At 41.8% G+C, this 16588-nt stretch overlaps 1 protein-coding gene across 1 annotated transcript in view; it reads right to left on the bottom strand.

Annotated features, from left to right (window-relative positions):
• The window catches only part of LOC308152706 (interleukin-1 receptor accessory protein-like 1), a gene marked incomplete at both ends in the record, with an annotated part of 199840 nt that extends 183468 nt beyond the window's left edge, over positions 1-16372 (bottom strand). The window contains one exon of the mRNA XM_080525758.1: positions 16291-16372. Within this exon, the coding sequence (XP_080381884.1) occupies positions 16291-16372 (82 nt within the window). The remainder of the gene's footprint in view (positions 1-16290) is intronic.
• Positions 16373-16588: the final 216 nt, after the last annotated feature.

The raw sequence follows: 16588 nt of genomic DNA, 5'->3' as shown, positions 1-16588 counted from the left end.
CCTTCTGACAACGTACAATCACCTCTTTCTCAACTAGTCTTTTTATCTGTACATCGATCCGGCAGCGTCAGATCACAGTATTTTACTGTCGTCTGTCTCTAGATACAGCAGCGCAAAAACCCAGTTTGTTTACCAACTGAATTTGTAGCCTAACTGTCGTCTGTCCAGACACAGCAGCGCAAAATCCCAGGTTAACAAACAATTATAGGCCTTTAAAATAGTATGTATATAACAAATTATTATTATTAATATTATAACTGGAAAATAAGTTGTGCTCTCTAATGATGTCCCCGAGTGGTAACATGTATAGTGAGAATAGTAGTGGACCAAGGCAGCTCTCTTGTCCAACTCCAACTGTCATATTTCTCAGACACATGATCTCCAAGCTTGACATAGAACTTTCTCCCTGTAATGTATGTTCTGAACCAATTTAACACACAGCCAGAAAGACCAACCAGCTCTTCAAGACGATTGATTAGGATATCATGGTCGATCATATCAAACGCTGCACTTAGTATAGATCTAATAGGACGAGAATTGAGACCTTATTTGCATCAGAGTTTAGTCTGAGATCACTCACTATTTTAGTAAGAGCAGTTTCAGTGCTGTGATATGTTCTAAACCTGATTGAAATTCCTCCATGACATTGTTTTCTTTGAGAAAGGAGTTTATTTGTAGTGAAACTTCTTTCTCAAGTATCTTACTAATGAACGTGAGGTTGGATATCGGTCTGTAGTTTTTCAGTGCATTGGCGTCGAGGTTGGGTTTCTTTAATAGCGGTCTTACAACAGCTGTGTTGTAGTCATCTGGGAAGATGCCTGTTTGAAGCGACGTATTTATGATCTTCAGGACATGATTTGAGACACTATCAAACACCCGCTTGAAGAATGCTGTTGGTATAAGGTCAAGGCAGGAGGTGGAGGGATTACATTTAGAGACAGTGTTAACTTACAGAGGTCCAGTAGTGTAATACAGGTGAATTCACTCATAGTTGCTGTGTTAGATGTTATCTTATTATTAAAGAACAGTGCAAGCTCTTCGCATTTTGTTGTTGACAGCTGTGGAGGGGGGGGGGGGCAGTGTTGACTAGCTTGTCAATAGTAGAGAATAACTAGAGTTACCAGCGTTTTCTGTAATAATCATGGAGAAGTAATCCTTTCTAGCAAGACATAATGATTTGTTGTAGGCAGTCATCGCGTCTTTGTAAATATCACAGTGAACTGTGAGCCTAGTTTTCCTCCATTTTCTTTCAGCTGCCCGACATTTCCTCTTGCTGTCATTAACACTGGTATTGCTCAACCATGGTGAGATTCTATCAGTTGCCCGCTTCCTAACCTTTAGGGGGGCAGCAGCATCTAACGCAGTTGATAGTGTACTGTGTACATTTAGAACCATCTCATGTAAAGAGTATTCATCGCTGCATGGATCAATTGATCTCATAATGTTAGAGAACAGCATTGACGTCTAAGAGTCTTTTTTGAACCACTGTTTCTATTCTAGTCTTTGTTAAGATTAGCTTAGTATCAAAAAACACACAGTGATGGTCAGAGATAGCAGGCATTTCATGTACTGATATGTTCAGCCCTGTTGTTATTACCAAGTCCCGGGTGTTGCCATGTTGATGCGTAGCTTGGTGTATGTGCTGTGTAAGTCCAAAACTGTCCAGTAGGTTCAAGAGCTCTATGCCTTTGGGGTCATCCTTCTTATTGATATGAATGTTCAAGTCTCCATTGAAGATTAATCTATCATATCTAGTGACGCCAATTGAGATCAGTTCTGAAAGTTCTTGCAGGAATATTGATGATGAGCATCTTGGTGGCCTATATAATGTAATGATAAGCACTGATATTTCTGCTTTGAGCTCAAGAGCATAATATTCGAACGATGTGACTTCACCCAGGTCAATGTCCTTGAAAACAAGCTGAGCTGAATAAATAGCTGCAATCCCCCCTCCTTTCTTGTTTTGTCTAACTGACTGCTGGAAATTATAGTTTGGAGGACAAGACTCTATTATTGTCGCTAAGCCCTCAGTAGGTCTACTAGGTAACCATGTCTCTACTAAAAACATACAATCCACACTGTAAAAAAAACAACTACGCTTTATTCAGTAGAGTTAGTATTCTGAATTGTTCAGACAGGAACATTTAAATTACTATGAGTGAACGTAACAATTTACATCAGAGGAATGGAATGGACCCCAATAAGTTCTAAACATACAATTGTGAATAAACTGAAATTGCAATTCGTTGTTGGCACATCTGGTCCGTTGGTATAACAGCAGCGCATGTGCACAAGGCAGCTCAGACCTCAACGCATTTTTTTGATTGGCCGCTTGGCCACAACTGATTTGCATATTAGCGGCCCCAAAGGATTCTGGGCCCAATTTCTGTGAGTTTTGTGGGTCACACCGTGGCTGTGTTCAGAATGGTATACTAGCATACTGCATACTAGCATACTCAATGAGTATATACTGCATACTGCCTACTAAATTCATAATAAGTATGTGAAAACCAGCCGACCATTTACACAGAATGCGTACTGCCTCCCAGAATGCATTTCGCCGGGAGCGGCGAATTTAAACCTCTATTTTAAACCTCCATTAGCTAAAATATGTAATTTTGGCTTTGCAAGTGTTAACATGTCATTTTATGAAGTTTTAATATGTTATCAGGCGAGAAAGTAACCACATATATTCCCAAAATGTGTCCAGTTTACCAAAATAACCCGTTTATATATCTGATCTGACGATTTTTTGCGTCTTCTGTTCGCTAGCTGCATTCGTAAATTCGCCCTGGAAATATGATCAGCACTCATGGAATGCCACTTGTCCAATCAAATTACCTGGTCCCTTTATGACGTTGCACCCAGTGTGCGCTCCGGCACTCTCAGAGCGATTTTACGAACGCACCCTACGTTGCTTACCTTCACTCACTCGACAGAAATATCGTAACATAATTACAACACGTAAAATGATTTGGGGGGCCAATTTTAGCTCAAGTAACTAGCTTACTATATTGTTGTCTTAACAGTTGGTAAAATAACATGATTAAAATAAATATATATGAGCAATAACATATCGTGGGAAAGCACTACAACCAACTTGTCCGTCTGAAGCTACAATACTGGGATCATTCGTGATTGGGCTACAAGCAGTCATGCATTTCAAGTGGCATATTTGTAATCATGACGACTAGCCTGGTCTAAGAATGCATTTCACCATGTTAATTCCCAGTATAGTGAAAATACCACCGCTCATCCATGATCAGACTTAGCTGGGGTGCTGCAGCTGAAGAGTATCAAATAATAGAGTGCAAGAAAGCAGCATCTGCACACTCAAATCTGTGCAAAAAACGATGTTTATTGCAAGCTTTCGGTTCTCAGGCTATCGGACAATGTAAACAAAAGCTGTATGACAAGTTTGTATGACTCAGTTTGACGAGGCTGAAAGCGCACAGGGTTGCCAGATGGGATTGACAATTTACAGCCTAAACTTTCTATAACCTCAAAATCAAGTAGCCCATTCGGCGGTAACCCGCCCCATCTGGCAACCCTGGACGCAACCCTTCAACCCTGGACGCGAAATGCATTTTGGGAAATAGGACCCGAGCTAGTGTCCATCGTAACTGACTTACATTTTTCCAGAAGTAATTGCTCACATACTAAATGTCTCGCATACTCAAATCTCGCATACTGTACAGTGTGAACGTACTACATACTCAAAATCTACGTCATATCTAGTATGAGTAGTATGCTAGTACGCTATTCCGAACACAGCCCGTGACTGTGTTGTACAGGGGAAAGTATGGGGTCGTTTTACATTTACATTTTTGGCATTTAGCAGACGCCTTATTCCAAAGCGACTTACAATCAATACATTTGAATACTAAGCATGTGAATCAGCAGTCCACCATTCGTTGCAGGAAGAGTACTCTAGCTCGGGCCCGGGGCCACTGATAGAAGGAAAAACCTTCTCCCTATTATCGCCTTCTACTAAACAATATTTTTGTTTTTATATTACTGGAGAAACTGAGAAACAGTACAAGGGGGGCAATAGAAGTTCTTAGGGACACAGCAGAGGGGAAAGCGGGTGTCTTTAGGAGACGTAGTGGTGAGGGTCAGAAGATGTCTCAGGAGGAGCAGTTAAGATGTAACCTGAAGAGATGGGTCTTCAGTCTACGACGGAAGATGGGTAGTGACTCTGCCGTTCTGACAGCCGTGGGGAGCTCATTCCACCAGCGGGGAGCCAGTGTTGTGAAGAGACGTGATCGGGCAGCCCGACTGCTGTGTAGAGGAGGTGGGGCCAGTCGGCCAGCCGAGGTGGAGGAGCGGAGTGAGCGGGCAGGGGTTTGGGGGGTTACCATTTCCTTCAGGTAGGCAGGGGCTGTCCCTTTAGCTGCCTGGTATGCAAGCACCAGGGTCTTGAATCTGATGCGAGCTGCTATCGGGAGCCAGTGCAGGGTGCGAAGGAGAGGGGTGACATGCGAGTATTTGGGGAGGTTGAATACCAGCCGGGCAGCAGCATTCTGGATGAGCTGCAGAGGTCTAATGGCTGAAGCGGGGAGCCCAGCCAGGAGTACATTGCAGTAATCCAGGCGGGAGATGACCAGTGCCTGGATCAAGAGTTGCGCTGCCTCTCTGGTAAGGAATGGTCGTATCCTTCTGATGTTGTAGAGGACGAATCTGCAGGAGCGAGCTAGTAGTTCCAAGTTCAAGGTGGAAAGTCAAGCAATAGCCATGCCTTCAAAAGTTTGGCTGTGTTAATGTTTGGCTGTGTTAATGTTCCAATGGCGGTTGACGTCCAATAAAAGCTTGCATTATTACATTGTGTGCGAGTCCAATAAATATCCACGCTACAATACAAATCAGGAGCATTGTTCTCACTGAATAATAGTTGATTAATATTGATGAAATTCAGTATTGTGGCGAATGTTATCGCCTGGTTACGCGTTACAGCCAGCTAGCTAGTCACGGCTACTGTTATGTTCACTACTGTTGTTCACTGCGTTGTTGTTGTTCATTGATTGGCCGCTTGGCCACAACTGATTTGCATATTAGCGGCCCCAAAGGATTATGGGCACATTCTGTAAGTTTTATGGGTCAAACCGTAGATGTGTCGTACAGGGGGAAGTATGGGGTAGTTCGAGTTCAAGGGGGTATCCCAAGCTATAACAGTGCCTTGAATTGTAACTGTGTCAGTGCTCGATGGCGTGCTACGGTCAATAAAAGCTCGCGTGATTACACTTAGTGTGCGGAGTCCAATTCATATCCACGCTACAGTATTATTGCTTCATTTCAGAATTTAGGTTATTTAATTATCTTGGCTAATGAAAAAAAGGGAATGGGGTGGAAAGAAAGATGATTATATTCTCGATTAGCTTTTTGTAGTTCTGTGAACAACACCATTTATTGAACAAACAAATCTGCATTGGCAGAATGAAGAATTAAACGTGATGACCATTGACAGGACAAACTAATATTAGTTGGACCAACATTCTAATATTAGTTGGACCAACAATCTAATATGAGTTGGACCAACATTCTAATATTAGTTGGACCAACATTCTAATATTAGTTGGACCAACAATCTAATATGAGTTGGACCAACGATCTAATATTAGTTGGACCAACGATCTAATATGAGTTGGACCAACGATCTAATATGAGTTGGACCAACGATCTAATATTAGTTGAACCAACATTCTAATATTAGTTGGAACAACAAACTCCAAATTCTTAGTTGGAACAACAAACTCAAAATTCTTAGTGCATAAGGTTGCCTTGAATTTTTAAATATTCTCAACTATTCTTTTTTTAGAGTGCAGATGATTCTTGGTTATCAGCTCATTAATCAAGAATGATTTCTTTTTCAAAGCCCTGACATTAAAAAGAGCTAATTTCAGCTGCATGGACTTTGTATCAGAACAGGGGACTTTAGCCGGCTTTTGAGTAACAGGTATTAGGCTTGATTTACATACAGAATGTGCTGAGAAGTACTTGTTTGGTCTAGCAGTAATCCATGTAGGAATAACAGAGGCACTTATCTCAGGCTTTTGCTGGAGGATCGTGTCCTTAGCGGATGGGAAAATGTTCTTGTTTTTCTTTGATGAGGGCGGGGAGGGGGGGTGGGGGGGAAGTGGACTAGCTAGGGTCAGGAGACAAGATGAGATGAATGCAGTGACCCGTGCATCCGTCCCATCTGAGGGGGATGAAAGCATGGAGGTCGAGGGAAGGGGGAGGTGGAAAGGCAGCACCAAGAGGGGGCCAGGTGGCATGTCGTGGAGGAGGGTAGAAGCCTCTGAAACAGGTGTGAGGGGGGCAGGTAGAGCACCCCAAATAGGGGTAGAGACCTGGGGGTTTGTGGATGGGAGGTTGGGAGTCTCCGGAACTGACGCCTCTGCGAGTTGCTGGTGAGGTGTAGTGTCCCCTGGAACAGTAGAGGCGGGGTCCAGCGCTGTGATGGGAGACGCCTTCTCCTTGGGGTCCCCGTCTTGTGGTGCGTCAGCTGTTGACCTGTCCTTATAGCTGGGGAGACTGCCCTCCTCGCCGTGGTCTGTGGCTGGGCCATCGTTTGATTTTGGCCTGTCCTTGTTCTTATCTACTGTTGGGTGGTTGATGAAGTAAAGTAGGTTAGAGGTGAACAGCACCTCTCCAGCTCTGTTAAGTCGATTCTTGCTGAAGAGGTTCCTGCATTCCCAAAACGGATTGAAGTTGTCGATATAGTTAACTTCATGTAGGGGACAAGCAGTTGAGAGCCATGTACTTATTCAGAGTAACCTGCTGAATCTGTTAACTCTCCATCCAGTGGCAGAGGGCCACTAATGTATGACTCGACATTCAAGGATCTTAGCATCTTTTCATCTGACAACTGACTCATCTGACTCATCAACTTAAGAGTTGAGGATGTCCTAAAATGTATAGTATAGTATATAGTAGTATGTATAGTATATAATATATATACACTGTATAGGCAATACGAGCAGTAAGGATGACACTGGTAATTATATGCCTTTTAGCCTTGCCCCCCTGACCATCTGTAACAAAGCTGTAGTAATCAATGGCAGCAACAATCACTGTCATGCAGGAACAGAAAGGGGGGGGTGGGACTCCAAATGATTAACAGTGCAGGACTGCCCCGGGTTAAAACCCTGTGATGGGCAATGTCCCATCACTGCCTAAGGCTATTTGCATTGTGCTCTGAGTACAGGTTCATTTTATCCTGTGGCTCAGCTTTGTGTGTGTCAGTCAGTCAGAGAGAGAGATAAGGATCATTTCTGGGGCCATTTCAGTTTAGGAACGATATATTACTGTTTTTCCAAAGCCTCTCGGATTCCTGAAACCCGGAACTGGATTTTCTTCAATTAAGCAGCCAGGACAACCACGCTGGCCTCCCCCATATTTGAATCCTCTCACTGCCAAAAGCTCATTATAAACCACACATATAATCCTTCAAATACCAGGCTGTTGGAGACATTAAGAGAGCCTAAAATGTATATTTTCTATATTCAGTGATATGCAGCTTCTCGTTTGCACTGGCTACAGAGTAAAACCGTCGGATATGCAGGCCCATGACAAATGAAGGTGGACACAATGCAGCATGTCATAGACTTTCCTCTCTTTATTTTAATTTGTGGATACTTTAAGTGAACTGTGAAGTGAACTGGTTTCCTAAAGCTGACTGTCATAGGGAAAAGTCAACTATACTCTGTGGACAACTCTAGTCGTGGCACTTCACTCAAATAACAGGGATTCATTGCAACAACTCTTACAAGCAACCCCCTCCTCAGGACCATAATATTGGAATAAAGTTGGAATACATAAACCATTCTGGGTTGGCATTGGCCATGCAGCACCCATCATAGAATATCAGACAATAGATCATGTAAAACATTAAAACATTCAGTGGTTTTGACTATTAGGAAAATGTGAATATATGTTTTAGAGCAACTTAATGAAGTGTAACTTTCCAAAATAATCTGCTCATTAGCAATGATCTAAGGCAATATCACATTTCTGGCTACCTGATTTTACTGGACTGTTTGAGTGGATACATAAAACAATTATTGTTGTAAAAACACAGTACAAGCAGCTAGCATTGCATTACATTTTAGCTTTTTATCATTCCATTTTAGAATCCCACTTTGCTCTTGTACAATAGCAGCATACAGTAATTTATGTTCCGGTACATACTAAGTATGCAGATACATTAACCAGGTCTTAATAGCTTGTGAAATTACAGCCAACCTAAGCTGCAGTGTATCGGTTTTAATAGTAAAAACAGAGCCACTTTAGAATAACTGTGTGATTTGGAACACACTACTACATATCATTAATGTGCCCTGTTAATCAATGATCACAACTAAAATGCTCTGAGGAAATCGGCCAAAAGACAGTTGCTACAGCTAAACTACCTTTTAGATAGCTGTGTGCTATAACTTCATCTTTATTTGCTCATAACCATTGTTGCAGTAAGAGTTGTGCTCAGGGCTACTTTGGGGAACATTCCCACAACACTGAGACTACTCAAACAGAACACCTGTAGCGTCTGTACACACCCCTTGGGAGCTAGGGGCTAAGTGAGCAACGGCTACCTGTGAATTGGCCAATCATGGACTTGACAGAGGCCTTTGATCATGTGTGAAGCACTTGTCAAAAGGAGCAGTGAATTGCAGCTTGCCGAGGACAGGTCAACACACAAGACAAAGTGCTATTGCAGTAAGAAAACTGCTTGGTCTGGAAGGAAACTGAGCACATGAGAGGGAATAGAGGAACTACCAGGTAGGAGTATTGCTAAAATGGTGGTGTTTCTGCTTTCACCCCGAGAATGTGTTTTTCAACCCAGAGTCAGAACATGCAGATGGTGTTCAAAGTCAATGTATGGACTCGCTTATGTTGTATGAGTTGTATGAACATTTATTTTAATACTCATTTTAAGTGAGTTATTCACACTGCCAGTATTGGCCAAAAACCAGTACATGCAAACAGTATGTGTACTGTAATCTGGCAAAATGTCTCAAATGTTTGGAAGAGGTTGTCTCCTGTGAGATATACCTTATTTCTGTTTTGATCGAACGATATGCTCTCCTAACCACAACATCTGCAGTGCTTTTCTGCTTGCAGCCAGACTGTTTTACTAAATTGTCAAATCATATCTCCCCCTCAGAATGCCATGGATGATCTCCTGTCAAAGACTAGAAGAAAAAGAGAAAAGCAATTTATCTGTGCAGTCACTTGAAGAAACACATTTGTGGAGTTTTTATTTTGTTCAACCTCATTGCTCTGGCCGTGTACAAATCATAACCAAATCACAAACAAATCATTTCATACAATAACAGAATGTTTAAACATACATTAGCAAGCTATGCTAATAAGAATGAGAAGTCTACAGAATAAAGGCTGACAAGCTATTCAGTGTATGCACACTACTGTTTGGATGAGGGCAGGTTTCTACAATTTATGACATTTGTGAAAGTGGACAGCTGTGCCTTCACTTTGAAAAAGAAAGGTTCCTTAGGGTTCTCCGTTCAACCTAGCTTTCATGTACTGCAGAACAATGTATTCTAAGAGTACAGTAGTCTATACAATTAGCATCTAATCCCTGACAAAAGGTAAATTCTTCTTTAAAGATAATGTACAACAAACATTAATATATAGAACTGTTCCAAACAACTGCACATAGATCATCTTTATGCAATAAGTGTACGGCATATCTTGGTGAGATTGCCAATGGGTCCCCAAACAGAGCCACAAACAGAGCCAACTAAAAGCATCGGTCCTCTAAGTAGCTAGCTATCGACTTTACACTCCCACGTTTACAGCTGATCTTTACCAAACTGTTCAGGCCCATCCCTGCAGACCATTTCCTAGGCCATTTTCCAAGGCTCTGGGGTTGTAACACTATTATAGCACAGGAAACAGACTCCAGGGAGACTGACCCAGTCATAAATCTCCAGATTGATCACCATTTCGCAGCAGCGGGCAGCAAAAGGCTAGAGCATCTTCCTCAAGCCCCGGCCGCAGATCCATAGTAACCTCAGTCATCGGACGCCAGCGTTTGGCAGCATGTTGAGTGGCTAAGCTACGGGAGCTGCAGGAGGTGGAAAACACAGGCCAAGTGGTTGACCATTTTATTTCCAATAGCATGCACGTGATCAATCTCTCTGCCTGTGAACCCGCAGGATAGCAGAGGCGATCATTCACTATTTGGAGGCAGGTATGGGTATATTGACTGAGGGTTGGATGACAGCGTGTGTGTGTGTGTGTGTGTGTGTGTGTGTGTGTGTGTGTGTGTGTGTGTGTGCGTGCGTGTGCGTTTGTGTGTGTGCTTCCGTGCAGTGCATACAAGTGTGTGTTTTCAGAGGACCTTTGAGGTTGACAGCCAAGCAGCTGGCAGCTATTATAGCAAATCATCTTATTTACTAATTATTATCATTATCATCATTTGGGCTGTCTACTACAAGTGTCTGGATGGATGCAAATCAATACAAGACAGAAATAGATTGAAAATCAAATAGGTTGAAAAGGAGTAAAAGATCATGTTGCTACTGTGGTATTGATCATAATAGCAAGGATAGTACAGGATGGAGTCTGAAAACATAGCTCTATGTGAAGATGCTGCAGAGCAAAGATTATGTATTATAAAGTGTCAATCAATAATTGTAGCCTACTGGTTTCAAATTAAAAGGATTAACAAGAGGAAGAAAACTAATCATACATTAATGTGTGGAACAGATTCCAAGCTTTAGAGTCTCAGTCATATTTTATTTTGTCCAAATTGTCTACACCATATGCTACAACAAGACAGTTGTTTATGATATTGCACTCCAAACAGTGGTTGGTTCATAGAAATAGAATCAATTAATAAAAAGGATTAAAGTATCTGTGCACTGCTTCTATTTGCCCCCAAACATATGTCCATAAGAAATGTCAATATTAGTGCTACATTTTTTTAAACAGCTTTTTTCCTCGGGCCACTAATGCCAGGAATCTGGGGGCATGGCCTTGTTCGATAGCTGAAGTTGTTGAAGTTAGCTGGTTAGTACCTACTATTTATTTGAACCAAAACAGCACTAACTGAACATTCTTTTTCATGTGATCTCCTTCCTTGATTGCTACTGATTTATCATGGCTTTTAAGCACTAGCTCAAATATACTTGCTGGACCTTTAATTCACTTTATTTACTGATGTAAGAGGGTGCTAGCCATATCCCTTAGGTGTGCCGGGGCGCCTCAGGCCATCTGCTTTGCCAAGCGCCTCGGGCCACCTGCTTTCATCCTGCTTTGTTGTCCTCTTTCAGTTTCAGGGCTCTGAGTCCCTTGATTCCAGTTCCTGAAATATGCCTGGCTATGTCCTAGGTCATTGTAAAAAGTGCTTTACAAATTTATGTTATTGATTGATTTGTAAAATGTCATGCTGTGTAACGCTATGCTTTACATAGACTGTGCTTCAAGTGAGGATATACACTACTGCACAAACAATGTACTGTTTCCAAATGGAAAGTGTAGCTATTCCTCTTCCGTTTCTGGGGAAATAAACTGTCCTTGTCATTGCTGACAGGTCACTGCCATATTTAACATCATTTAATATCAATTACAAAGTCAAGTGCAGGGCTATAATTGAATTTGAGTGGCGCTGACGTCCCTTGTTAGAAATCACTGTCTTCTCCAATTAAAGGAGGCCTATGATTGGTCAAACTGTAAGTAGCCCCATTTGGGTCAGCGAAGAATCCATTCTTAACTGATGTATTAATCTTGACATCCTCCCTGACTTAAAAGTCTGTTTTGTGAGAAGACTGTAAATTTAATTGACTGTCAGGATGTCCTTGGTGCTTCCTGGAGGAAAGAAATATGGCAAGCCGTGATATGTGGTAGTGGCGGTGCTAAATAAATAGTCTGGGGTAGAAGGATGTTTAGCTGCTGTTTTGAGACGCCTCTAATGGAAACCAAGGCCTGGCTGCTGTGTACTCGTTTTATTTACAGCCGTCCTCCATCACAAGTGACATGCTGAGACTTAAAACCATCACCAACAGGAACCATTCTCAGGGGAGGATTCTTCATTCTCCAGCTAGCAATGAGTTTTGGATTGCAAACAACAATAAAAAATGGCAAAGACTGGCTCTTCCTGTTGGAATCATGATTCAAATGACATATTTGAAATAAGTAGACAGTGTTTATCATCACCATTAGAGGAGTTTGTGAATGTGAACAGGAACCATCCATCTTTCAACTCGTCAAATTTAAATTCAACTTCTGCCAAAAATGAATGGATGTTAATAACAATAGATATCATCCAGGGAGGACAGGAGGGGCTTAAGAAGCCAAATCTGTCACAATCATTGTCAAGGGATTTAGGGATGAATCCACAACTGCCATGAGTGTTTGCTAGAAGGAAATCTGTGAGCGATTTTGTTAGGGAGTGACAGTGAATGAATATAAATGGCATAGTTTGTTTATTTTATGGTCATGTGATTGGAATCGAGGCTTGAGTAAAGTAGACATTGTGGTCACTGAGACCGATTCATACCCCCTGAGACATAGCTGGAACTTTGACACCATAAAACAAAGCAATATCAAAGCTAATTAACCCAGACTCTGTGTCAGGCACACGCACAAGTAAGGGGCAAAAGGAGAAATGGTTTCTGCCCCCTTTTCCCTGCCCTGTGTTTTTAGTTTTTATTTATAGCAAATGGTTGTCAGTGCAGGATAGGCCCATCACATTGCCCCCACCACCCCACTCCGCATTTGAATTGTGCCACCGGACCCCACAATGGAAAAAGTCTGTGCACAGCCCTCTGTTTCACAACACGTCCTATATTATTATCAATTTAGACATATTCTACTGTAAAGGCCCTGTGGTAGCCACAATGACAAGCTTTCAATCTTACAATAATATTAACTGTGCCGGGTCTCATGTGTTGTAGCTTGTTAATTTCAGATGAAAATACTTAAATGGTATAACTTATCTGTGTTAAGAGGTTGTAGACATCACAACCCAATTGTATGTGAACCATTTACAAACCATTTATAAAACTCGCAGGGCCAATAGATTGCCGTCATACTCTGCAGTCTCAATAATGTACTGCACTTAATAAAAATCTGTTTTTGACTGACAATTAATGCTTTTTTGATAATTTCTATTCCCCCACGGCTCTCTGCTCTCTATTTCAACACCATGTGGTTTAAAGAACCATATTGAACTTTTTTTTTTTTTACTTAAATCAATTCATGTCCAAGGTCAAAGGACATGCCATAACTGTTGTATAGCATTGTTTTCACTCTTTTTAGGGTGATGAAAAATGATGCGTGTTTGATGGAAACATAATGGAAAAATGGAAAATAATAAGTCCCTACTGTGCTGTACAGTAGGTCTATTGTACCCATTGTACGCTCGTCAATTTCAATTGTATATCATCATTCCATTACCCCAATGCCCCTCTATCATCCTCACAACTCCCAAGCCCCAGCATAACCTACATGAACCTGCACTGTGCCACAGAGAGACAAGGTGTGAGTATCTTAGGTTATTCACAGGGCTTTGGAAACCTTTATATAAAGTATCTACCTTGTTAGCAAGGTGCAAAGAACAGCTCCTTTGCACAAAGCCTCATTCAGGGGATTTCATTCCATTCAATCCACTGCTGGGTTACCTAACAGTGGCTCGAAAGGTTTCCATCGAGCCTCCCCAAGGTCTATTGTATGTTCCACCAGCAAATGTAGTCAACACAGAGATGGAAATGCCAAGTACTCTGCACAGTCGACATTCAAACACCATTACAAACCTGGGCCATTTTCTACGAGACTGAATACATTTCAAATAATAATATGGAGAACAACAATTCCTCATCTGTGATCAAATTAAGTCCACTTTATGTAGGAAAACCAGTGAAATGATTCTCTCATGAATGTGATATGCTGCATTAAGCAAATAGATAAATAAATAAACACACAATTGCTCAGTTCAATCAACCATTTACTCAACATCAGCATTCTCACAAACAAAAGCTGAATGATGAATGACAAATGGGAGAATGTCCCTATACTTGCAGGGGTCAGACAAACAAATGACAGATATTTTGTAATATTGTGTCCAGCTTCCTGCTTGCTGGTACAGTATATGCTGATATGAAGCATATTTAGAGACAAATAGTAGGTATTGAATGAAGTCTACTGATAATATTTGTACAAATACAGAACTCTGTAGTGTTGTGTATAGTTCAGTGTGTGTGTGTGTGAGTGTGTGTTATCTGTCTTATGTTTACATGTCAAAAATATATTTTTAAATAAAAGCGAACCATTCCATTCGAAGTCTAGGATTTCAGGCACATCACAACAAACAAGGGTGACTTATAGTAAAGTCAACCATCTAGGGGGAAAACAATGACTATGCAGCGCTTTCATTTATCAAAGGACACATTTCAAATCCCCTCCCCTTGCTACAGCTCATCCAGCTACCTGGGAGGGAAGACTACAGGGACAACAGCCAAAAATACTAAACCTTCTACCAGCTTACTGCACTGCGTCTGTGTCTGATATGCATAAAGTGACGTGAAGTTGTATGAACCCAACAGAATAGTTTGAGAATGGATCGACAAATCACTTAAAGATGCACTTGTCTTCTCCTCAGGTGGAATCCATCAGTGGAGGCTCATTCCCCATCCAATCAACATCTCCCACCACCAATCAATGGATCAGAGAATTCACCTAGTACTGTAAGAATAAACTACAGCTAGCACTTGTAGTACTAGTAGATGACTTAAAGAGAAAGACAACAGTTGAACAGTTTTTGAGAAATGTATTTCTTAAAACAATTAAAGAGAAGGAGCAGAGTGTAAAAGTGTTTATCTTTTCACTTACGTCGCTAATTTAGTCTACTCTATCCTTCTGACTGGCAACCTGGCAAAGGGAAAAGGTGAGAGGAGGAGAGCGCTATCATTACCTGAAACTTTACACTGTTCCAGGTTTGGAAATAGTTTGCTCCATGAACATCTTCTTGCGATGAATGACATAGGCCACTCCCTCCACCTGTTCCTCCTTTGATATGCTTCCCCTGTGCAACTTTGAGTATGTTTCCCCTGTGCCACTTTTAATATGTTCCCCCGTGGCACCTCAAACATGGCAGGATGTGGCCCCCTGCTGTTTCAGATTAGTGCTGGTGAGGGCTCCAAAAGAGGCTCCAGGTCCCAGGGAGTAGAGAGGCCATCTGGCCCTCTGCATGATGGGAGACACGTTCCACCTTTGTACTGTACCGTCATACTATTGCCACTGAAACCAGGGATGTAGTGATAGAAAAAAGTAACCAGTTTGAATCCCTTTAGGGCCAAGATTGAGAAACCCTGCAAATACTTTGCAATTGCAATAAGACAATTTGTTTAACAAACCTTGAGCAAACTAGTGGAAAAGACTGCGAGACAGATCTATTATATAACTGCTCAAATAACCTCTCGAAGGCTATATTCAACAGACCACAGAAGAACACCCAATATATATATTTTTTAAAGAGATTCTGCCCGCTGTGGTCTCAGCTCAGCTCAGTCCCAGCAAGACCAGGCACATCGATATCTTGGTCCATCACAAAAATGAACACTGAACATTTTGACTTGAGCCTACGTCACAGTGAGAAGGTTGCACATCAGTGAAGAAAGAGACAACTGTGAGTGATTATCTGAGAGACAGGCCTTCTCTCTTTTGCTTATGGAACTGGCAGTGCCAGCTGTCAAAGTTAAGGGTGGATGGACAGTGCTTATTTGACAAATGCTGTACAAATGGCTTACAAATGTCCTAGACTGTTAATAATACATAGCAGCACAGATGCTACGTAGCCTCTCACCGAGCTGCAGTCGCTGTTTCCAACTCATTTACTTAGCAATAGTACCACAAAAATAGAAAGGGCAAAGGAAATCCCAGGGGAGGCCCATGGAGGTAGAAATCAGAGGACGGGCTCATTGTAAGGCATGGAATGGAATAAGGAATGGTTTCATCTCATTCCATTCCATGTATTACAGTGAGCCCACATATAATACACACAGACTAAACACATTGTTTGGCAGTGACATAGGCTCAATGCCAATGTACAAGCTGCAATATACAGAAATCACTGAATGCCCACTGCATTGTGGTTTTGAGGAAACCTACAAGGAAACTGGATTTTCCAATGGGTTTTCTCCAGTATTTATCAAAACATACGGTAAATTCCAAGTTGCATCTCTCACAATCATGTCATCTCTATTTCCTAGTATCTGAAGAGGTCCAACCACCAGAGAGTGAGAACAGCTACAGACAGCAATGGAGACTTACCCGAACCTCTCTTGGACACCACTTTCAAACATCGGACCACAGCGGCATAGAGCAGGATCTGGAGGGGGATGGGAGCTCTCATTTTTCACCAGTCCACAAGTGTCCTAAGTTAGGAAAAGAGACATGGTTTTAGAGATTGTAGGCTATAGTATAGACCAATATAATGTCCTTCCTTGGTTCCCCACGTCCTCTATCATCACCTCCTTCTCAGATGTATTGATTGAGAAGGTCTGAGGTTCCTCCCCTCAGACTGTTCCCTCCACTGTGCTTTGAGACGGAGGCAAGGAAAAAGGACACG

This window comes from Nansenia antarctica, assembly GCF_963989245.1.
Source record: "Nansenia antarctica genome assembly, chromosome: 3".
Lineage (NCBI taxonomy): Eukaryota > Metazoa > Chordata > Actinopteri > Argentiniformes > Microstomatidae > Nansenia > Nansenia antarctica.
This window is presented reverse-complemented; position numbering and strand designations above follow the sequence as displayed.